At 34.6% G+C, this 9,638-nt stretch overlaps 1 protein-coding gene across 2 annotated transcripts in view; it reads left to right on the forward strand.

The window, feature by feature from the left end:
• Nucleotides 1–1,664, forward strand: part of abhd10a (abhydrolase domain containing 10, depalmitoylase a) — an 18,667-nt gene extending 17,003 nt beyond the window's left edge. For both annotated transcript variants that reach the window (XM_016451977.1, XM_016451978.1), the window contains exon 5: nucleotides 879–1,664. In XM_016451977.1, coding sequence (XP_016307463.1) covers nucleotides 879–1,220 — 342 coding nt within the window. In that variant the 3' untranslated portion in view covers nucleotides 1,221–1,664. The remainder of the gene's footprint in view (nucleotides 1–878) is intronic.
• The last annotated feature ends 7,974 nt before the right edge of the window (nucleotides 1,665–9,638 follow it).

Consider the following 9,638-nt stretch of genomic DNA (forward strand, 5'->3'; position numbering starts at 1 on the left):
TTTTTTTTATCACCGTCTTCATTAAGCCGCATTTTCTTTATGGGAGGAAAACGCTTCTGTTCTTACCTGCTTTCATGTATAATTTATTAATAAACTGTATACCGAATTTGGCCTTTTTATACCACTATCTTAGTCCATTAATTAAGCATTTTCTTTCTATGAGGGATACTCTTAAAGTGCAATTCAATTTACCGGGTTACGTTCATATTCTGGGCTATTCTGCTTGTCTGTATGCTTTATTAATAAGGTATGTACTGAATTTAGTCATCCAGTGGTTTACATTAAGCGTTTTAGAATGTCCCAAAACCGTGCCTTGATAAGCATGCACTGACTATTTCGTCCAAGTTCAAAACAAAACTCTATGAACTGCTCCATTGTGAACGTATGGAGCTGTATGAACCACTACAATCTGTAAAGTAAACAGGAAGTGTTTGTCCGAACTCAACTGGTTTTGCGAGGGAACGCAAAAAATCTGACAAATAATTTTTCCTCCCACCCCAAATTTTTTCACTCAATCTGATTTTTTTCCACCACCATGTCCCTTTAGGGGCTCTGTATAAATCAACCAAATTGAAAAACAAATTATCCAAATGTACACAGTCTATATATCTAACATTACTTGTGAGCAGAAAAAAATAAACTGTCAACTTAATGCAAAGTAATGATATTTAGCACAAAGTACATATTTACTTAGAGATTATATTTAGAACACTGACAATAAAGATCAGTTATCTAAATTTGAAAACAACACCTTATTTTATGCCTTGCAAGGGGGATGGAAGTGTTTTAAAACCTCTTGTATATAGACTTGCCATGTAAAAATAATTCTGGCATGTCATATAACTCTATATATCCATAACGTCTTTCCCTTTCATTAGACAAAGAAAGAGATAGAGGAACAGGGCTTTTGGAAATTCCCAACCAAGCACAATGAAGAGGGTTTCTACACTCTTAGCATGGACTTTCTGAAGGAAGCGGAGAACCACTGCATACTCCAGAGCCCCATCCCTGTTTCCTGCCCCGTTCGTCTGGTTCACGGGTTCAAGGACTCTGACGTTCCCTGGCACGTCTCCATGCAGGTCGCAGAGCGAGTACTCAGCAATGACGTAGATGTCATTCTACGCAAACATGGGCAACATCGCATGTCAGATAAAGATGATATTAAGCTCATGGTGTACACTATTGATGACCTTATCGATAAATTGACCACATTGGGGTGAGAACGGGTGTAAGGACAGTATGAAAGATGGACTAGTTTGGATGGGGAAAGCAGTGTGTACAGGTATCAGGTTTGGAGGTTAGGCTTTTAATTAAAGTGAAAGAAGCCAAATTAATTGAATGAGAATCACCAAAAAAAATCGAATTTCTTTCCAGAGCCATATGACTGACTTCCATGGAACACCATACAATGACCAGGTGCTGGCATGCTCAAAAACATCATTCTGACTTGTGTGCTATATTCCTTCTATAGTGACCTGAAGCCGTACGATAGCTTTGTAAAAGGGACAGGCCAAAATCTAAAAGAATAGTTCATCCAAAAATTTTAAATCGCTGAGAATTTACTCACCTTCAGGACAGCCAAAATGTACAAGTGATTGCTTCTTCATCTGAACAGTTTTGGAGAATTGTAGTATTACATCACTTGCTCACCAATGGATCCTCTGCAGTGAATGGGTGCCGTCAGAATGAGAGTCCAAACAGCTGATAAAAACACAATAATTCACAAGTAACACAAGTAATCCACACCACTCCAGTTCATCAATTAACATCTTGTGAAGCAAAAAGCTGTTAAAATAAGAGGTTTTTTATCCTTAATATTGCTTTCTTAAGTAAAAAAAAAAAGAAAAAAGTAGTAAATATGCACAGATCAAGCACCGTTTTCCACTGAAAATAGTTCAAAACATGTCTCAATAAATATCCGTGGATTTTGATATGAAAGGACAACAGGGGATGGACTTTTTCACTTGGACTTTTGGACTTGTATTTTGGCATGAAGCAATGGTTAAAGTTGAAATGCCTTTATGATGGTTATATTTATTTATTTTGGCTTCACAAGATGTTAACTGATGGACTGGAGTCATTGTGATGTGATTATTGTGATGTTTTGCTCAGCTGTTTGGGCTCTCGTTTTGACGTCACCCATTCACTGCAGACACATTTTTCCTAATCTGTTCTGATGAAGAAGCAAACTCATCTATATCTTGGATATAAATATAACTTGGAAGTAAATATTCAGCAAATGTTAGTATTTTGGTGAACTATTCATTTGAATTGTGATTCGCTGAAAATCTTGCCCTCTGCAGTAGCTCTCAAAATATAACGAAATGCATTGTGCCAAGTTTGAATATCATTCATTAGCATTACTGAGATTTAAGAGCTATAACAAGGCAAGAATTTCAGTGATTAATTGCTTCAGTAACACTTTACAATAAGGTTTCATTTGTTAACATTATTCAATGCATTATCTAACTATGAGCAATATATTTTTTTACAGAATTTATTAACCTTGGTTAATTTTAAAATAATATAGATTAATAATTGTAGAAGTATTGTTTATTATTCATGTCAACTAATGAAACTTTATTGCAAAGTGTTTCCATCAGTTCAATTTGATCACAAACCAAAATGCTAAACCATTGTAACCATAGTAATGAGAACTCCACATCCAACTTGCCTTGTTTTTTTACTATTGTTTCCTGTTACATTTTAATGTGATCATAATTTCAATGCTGTGTCACGTAGGGCCTTTTTAAATTTTATTTTTTAAAGATTTCCATCTTTGAGTTGGTTAAGGTTTGGCTGTTCTGAAGTGCTCAGAGGACAGTAGCTGTTGTTTTTCAGTGTCTTTGTCTTGCATTTTATGAAAGCATGTCTTGTTTATCACTACCAGAGGGATACACTTCTGAAGAACATAGTTAGAAAGCTCTATATGCTAATGCCAACATGCAGATTTTATTGTGAGCTGCTTAATCAGACCAAGATTATGAGCAATCTTGGACAAAGAAAATGTTTTATAGATTTTACCATAGAAGGAAGGTAGACCAAAATAAGGCCAAGATGGGACACGTCACTTGATGTATTTCTGTCTTTTATTTGGATCTCTCTTTATTTGAAAGAAAAATCACTACGGGCATTTTTACATGCAAGAATGGAGTGGCTAGAAAATGCTGTTAATATAAGTAGGGATTTGGCTAATGGGACAGAGAATATTTAAGCATTTTGAATCACTTTGTGCACAAATTATGAAAAATATACAGGTAGAAAACTTTTGTGCCACTTACTACAAGATATCAGGTTGACTTGGTGAACCACAGAGTATTGTTATATAAAGCCATTTATGTGGAATGGGTGTGGAATGCTAGGGGCTTGATTTAACTGGTAATTCACTGTGTTGTTGTTGTTGTTGTTGTTGTATTCTTCCTTTGACTTCTTTGTTTCAGCACCTGGTTTTTCTTCATGCACTAGTGCAAGGATGCAGCCAGAACAATAACAGATGTCAGTGTCAACCTTTCAAGAATCTTTTTTTTTTTTTTTTGGCCAACTGTAATTTATGTGCTAGTCTGATGGTGATTCTTCATGGTTACAAAAGTTGTGTGTTCTTTTTACTTTTCATTTTTGGGATTTTTGGAGCACAAATATTCCCAGAGTTTGATTACCACAAGTATTATCACTTTTCTCTTTGTCAGCATTAAATGCTTTTTTTTAATTTTTTTTTATCTCATTCATTTGTAGGCCTTCCCAATTTCTGTTAGCTCATTTTAAACATTTCAAAATGTTGTAAAATGTATCACGTCATGTTTTCAAATATGTATAAATCTGTCATGTATAAAAATAAAGTTTTTTATTATTAAACTGGATAGTAAAAGACTGCAGCTTTTCTGTGGCATTTGATTTTCTATTTTGAGTTTGCAACTGCACAGTGTTTATTTAAAAGCTTCTATAAGCATATGGCAGATATGAAAAAAAGCAACCTGCTAACCATGTTTCTTGGGAGTATTTTATCTACCAGTTAGATGTTTGGAATAATTACGATTCTATTTTAGTATATTTATATTAAAATGTCATTTATTACTGTGATACAAAACTGAATTTTCAGCACCATTACTCCAGTCTTTAGTGTCACATGATCCTACAGTAATCATTCTAATATGCTTATTGATGCTCAAGAAACATTTCTGATTATCAATGTTACATTTTTATTTTATTTTATTGAAACCATGGTACACTACCATTCAAAAGTCTGGGGGAAGATTTTTTAAAAAGATAAATTAATACTTTTTATTCAGCAAGTGCACATTAAATTATTAAATTAAACAGTATAAACATTTATAATGTTACAAAAGATTTCTATTCCAAATAAATTCTTTCCATCACAGGAATAAATTACATTTATTAAGTTATTATAAAGTTATTTTAAATTGTAACAATATTTTACAATATTACCGTTTTAAGAACATTTTAAAAACCTTAAATTGTTCCAAACCTTTGGCCTGTAGTGTATATTTGTGCTAAACTGATATATTTCCTTTAAGAAATGTGAATGTTGATGCTGTTCTGGTTGAATAGTTAATATCCGTGGTCACATTTCCCACACAGAGTTGTGTATTCAGATCTGTTCTGAAAGAGTGCTCTATTCGCTCTCACACCACAGCTCCAAATTCTACTCACTGCCTCTGGTAATCATTCGCAGACTTCAGCCTCCCACAGCACAGGTAAAACTCTGAACACTGCAATACTTCAAAACTACAGTCTCAGCAAATCTTTTGGAGAAAATGATAGCATAGGTCAATTCAGGTTGCTTTTATGCAAATTGTGACTTTATTGCTGTCGGCACATAATGAATCTAGTCTTTTTTTTTTTCTTTTTTTTTCACCATTTTCGTTTGTGTGCCTTTTTATTTTATTTTTTTATTTTTTTGCATGAACTTGTGACTTGCAGTAGTTGTGGTCAGTGTAATGTTGGTTACTTAAGTATGTTCTTGCGAGCCAGCTCTCCAAAATAATTTTAAATGTGCATATTTGAATGTTTACATTTGTTTGAACTTTAGTGATATGACTAATAATAATATTCTTATGATTTCAGTTAGACAGTGCTTTTTCATGCACAGGGTTTCTTAAAAAGGGTCTTAAAAAGTCTTACATTTAGTTCAGAGTCCGGTGCATCGCTGCTTTGTGTTCTGCCGTTACCGGGAAAACCGTTATATTTCTACCAAAGGCTCTACCTGCTGGCAGAGAATGAATGAGCATTTTCAATAAAACTGTTGTTTTGTTCAGAGTTCAGACCAATGCAAAAATCGACCCATGTTTTTACCCTGCAAACATTTAAACATTTTGCAAGCTTTAAAATGTGAACTGGTGGATCGATAAGAAGACAATACATTATAAAAATCTAAACATAGGGGTGTGCGATATGTATGGTCTGCAATAATATCGTAATTGTTGTTTTAACGATGTGCAATTTGATATTATGAGTATATCGCGAAAAGCAAACACAAAACACAACTACAGAGTGCACGCATACATTAGGTGATGCAGTCTAGTAGGTTAGACTAGTGCGCGTGCGCATTTAGAGTGCATTCTTTCACTGCATGAATCGGTCTATTAAAATGCATTTAGAATTATCACATAATTTAAGATATGGGGCAGAAAATGTATATATTTATAGTTTAAACTAGTGCGCGTGCGCATTTAGAGTGCGTTCTTTCACTGCATGAATCAGTCTATTAAAATGCATTAGAATTATCACATAATTCAAGATATGGGGCAGAAAATTTATATATTTATATAATTTCATTTAGTTATCATCACACGAAGAGTGACTTTTTTTTCTCCTGAAGTCAGCATGATTACAAATGTGATACAACAGTTCAAATAAACAAGTTAATATTAAGAGACTTACGTTTTAGACACCATATTTTCTGTTTTTGCTCTATTTCTCCAACAAAAATAATTTCAAACACAGCCACAACGCTGTTTTGCGTCTCTGAGCAACAGGACTCTGTTTTGTTCCTGAATGAATCAACCGTGTAAATTATTTGGTTCAATCGCAATGACTCACTTATTAACAGTGACTTGCTCCTTCTAATGGAGCTTCTGTGTTTCCTCTGCATTGCAAAGATCAATTACTGATTTAATTTGCTTGGTAACAACCCAAATGCAAGAATTTGACTCAAAAGATGGTGCGCACTTTTAGAAAAAATGTCTAATTATCGTTATTGATAAAATCCCAGAAAAATATCGAGATATCATTTTTTGTCAGTATCGCACACCCCTAATTTATGTTATTTAATTGATATAATAATTTATTGATAATAATTGTTAAAAATTAATATAATATTTTATAAAACTTTGTTTTTGTGAAAAGTTGTATCTGAACTTTAAATTATGCTTTTTACAGTAATAATTTTACAGTTTAATATGGTACTATAGACATTGCCCTACCCCGCTCATATGGTATTAATTTTATTTGTGCAGGTCTTAAAAAAGGTCTTAAAAAGTCTTACATTTGAGCTTAAAAATCCTGCAGAAACCCTGCATACAGTGTAGATCACCATTTTAAAATGTGTATTGATAATGTATATGGATTTTATTTATGTAGAGACCACAGAGGCATTTTCCTTGCTTGTGCAAAAATTAAAAGCATGAGGCATATAGTGATTCTGATGACTCTCATAAGTGGTGAGTAAATCAATGCAATTTAATTTTGCCTGAATACAGCAAAGAACTTTTGAAAGAACTCATCATTGTGTGCATGTAAATGAGAATTGCATTTGACTCATTTTGTTAACGAATTAATAATCAAGTTTTCTCATAGGTGCGTTCGCCGCTCCATTTGTGAAGGGGGAGCAGGCCAAGAAATTTTTACGTCTAAAGAGGCAGTCTGGCTACTGGGACCCCAATTATGCCCAGAACCAATGGGGTTACACCTTACAGGAGCAGGTGAACACTAGCAACACTAGCCTCAGACTGAACGTGTTTGGTAAAAGCTACTTGCATTGATCAGCTGATTATAGTGACTGTATGATGTGATTAGTGAAATGTATGAGTGAAATGGACCTAAAATCATATTTGAAATCTCTAAAAGCTATAGCACTATTTGCATTAATTAAAAGAACCCTCAAGGTTTTTCTGTGGCCTGGTAAAAAGGTTCTATTTGTTCTCTTTAGAGGTTCTAAACATGAAATATCATTTTCTGGATTTAGACTAATCCTGGATGTTTGAATTAAGATGTTGATTTATACAGTTGTTATTTAATTAGCCTACTTAAAGAAACAGTTCATCAATAAAATGAAAATGTGTTGAAAATTCACTCACCCGCAGGCCATTCAAGATGTAGATGTGTTTGTTTGTTCATTTGGAGAAATGTAGCATTACCTCACTTGCTCAGCAATGTGAATGGGTGCCGTCAGAATGACGTACAAACAGCTGATAAAAACAGAACAAAAATCCACAAGTAATTCTCACGGCTCCAGTCCATCAGTTAACATCTTGTGAAGTTAAAAAGCTATGTGTTTGTAGGAGAAACATCCATTGTTCATGCGTTTTATCTTTAAACCATCCCTTCTGGACAAAATATGAGTCCATAATCCATAATAAATTCCTCCAGTGAAAAAAATCCATCCCCTATTGTTCTCTTACATCAAAACCCACATGTTTGTATAAAACTGTGTTTGGATTGGTTTCGCTTGTAAGCAGTGCTTTATCTGTGAAAATGTCTCTCTTAATTCAGGTAAGACAACTTTTTCGACGGAGAAAACAATGTTATGCATGAAGGACTTGAATTTTAGCCAATTTGATTGGTTTGTAAAATGTCTTAATAATGCATTTATTTCTCACAAACAGCGTTTCGTGTTACAAGACATTAATTGTTGGACTGGAGTTGTGTGGATTACTTGTGTGATGTTTTTATCAGCTGTTTGGACTCTCATTCTGACGGCACCCATTCACTGCAGAGGATCCATCGGTGAGCAAGTGATGTGATGCTAAATTTCTCCAAAACTCTTCCCATGAAGTAACAAACTCTTGGATGTCTTGAGGGTGAGTACATTTTAATTTTTGAGTGAATTATTCCTTCAAGACATAATCAGTCTTACATTTTTAATAGCCTATCGTAAAATGAATGGAAAACAAATTAAAATATAGTGCAACACATAAAAAGAATGAATAAATTCACCTGTTGCTAATGACATTAGGCTAAATATGTAATTAGTATCGCAGCATCATGTTGTCTATGTGGCAGGCAAATGAATACTGGACTGATTTGAGAACAAATGCTCAGTATTACATGGACATGGGAAACCTGGTGTTTGACCGTTCTCTGGCTGAGTGAGTATCCTAAATAGTTTAAATTATGATATTGAGAGCAATTCAAAGGAATTAAATGTCTTCTTTCTCTCCATAGTGAGACCAATAGGCTCTACATGGACATGCTGAGGGATGTAAGAGCACAGCTGGATGCACACACAGGCAAACAGTGATTGATATGGACAAAAACGATTGACTGATTAAGTCAATGGCGATGGCTGAGGCAGCTTTGCTGATCTCAGGGTTGTGAGCAGAGCAGCAGCCAATGTTTAGCTGCCGAGTTCTCTCAGAGATTGCTTGCAGCAATGCTTTTCAGCGTAGTATAAAATGCTTATACAGAATAGAAGAGCACTTAAAAATAAAATGAAGGAATCATCAATGTATTAATTATTAAATATGTATCCGATAAAGAAAAGTGTTTGACAAATGCTTTGTGAAAAAAAGTCTTAATACAAAGTTTCATTAAAATTATTGTTCAATTCATTTTATTATTACTTTTTCATTTTTACTACAAATCAAACTAAATAAATCTATGTTTCTTATAGGCTATTTGAACATTTATTTATTTACATTTTTATTTTTTGTTGGTTTAATTTTTAAGTGCCACTTACAGCCTTCCATAGATGACACGACATGTCAATCATAGCAACTTATGTTAAACTATTTCGTATTGACTGACAATTAACTGTAAAAAAAAAAAAAAAATCTAAAAGGTTATTACAAATAAAATAAAAAAACGAATAGAAATTGATGTCAGCAACTAAAATACGCATTCCTTTCCTTTTTACATATAGTCTGTTTTCTTGATGCTGAAAAAGTTGATCCTATTATGTTTCATTTGCCAACTTCCTATTTATATGTTCAGTTGTATGTAGGCTATGACACACCGTATATTTGCAGTTATTTAACAATAAAGAATTGTGCATTTACACCTTTGTTGTATTTATCAAAATTGCTTTATAAATAGCCTATCACTAAAGATCAGCATTTGAGGAATGTAAAGATCGCAGCAATTCACAGGCGCGACCATATTATTGCATCATCCCCGACTGTATTATGATACCGTGTTCTTAATCATGGCCTGTTTTTCTATGTACGCGCACTGATGTTTTCATGCACACAATTCTGCTATTCTTCCGAACGGCTTTCAATGCCTTTTTGGCTAGACGCGCTTTACATACAGTGATGCGCTCAACCTTCAGTGTTACGTAACACTTACTGTAGAGCTCCATCGGCGTGATGCTCTGCTTGGGCTGTCTCCCCCCCCCCCCCCCCCCCCCCCCCCCCCCCCCCCCCCCCCCCCCCCCCCCCCCCCCCCCCCCCCCCCCCCCCCCC

Source organism: Sinocyclocheilus anshuiensis, unplaced genomic scaffold, assembly GCF_001515605.1.
Source record: "Sinocyclocheilus anshuiensis isolate Anshui unplaced genomic scaffold, SAMN03320099.WGS_v1.1 scaffold431, whole genome shotgun sequence".
Lineage (NCBI taxonomy): Eukaryota > Metazoa > Chordata > Actinopteri > Cypriniformes > Cyprinidae > Sinocyclocheilus > Sinocyclocheilus anshuiensis.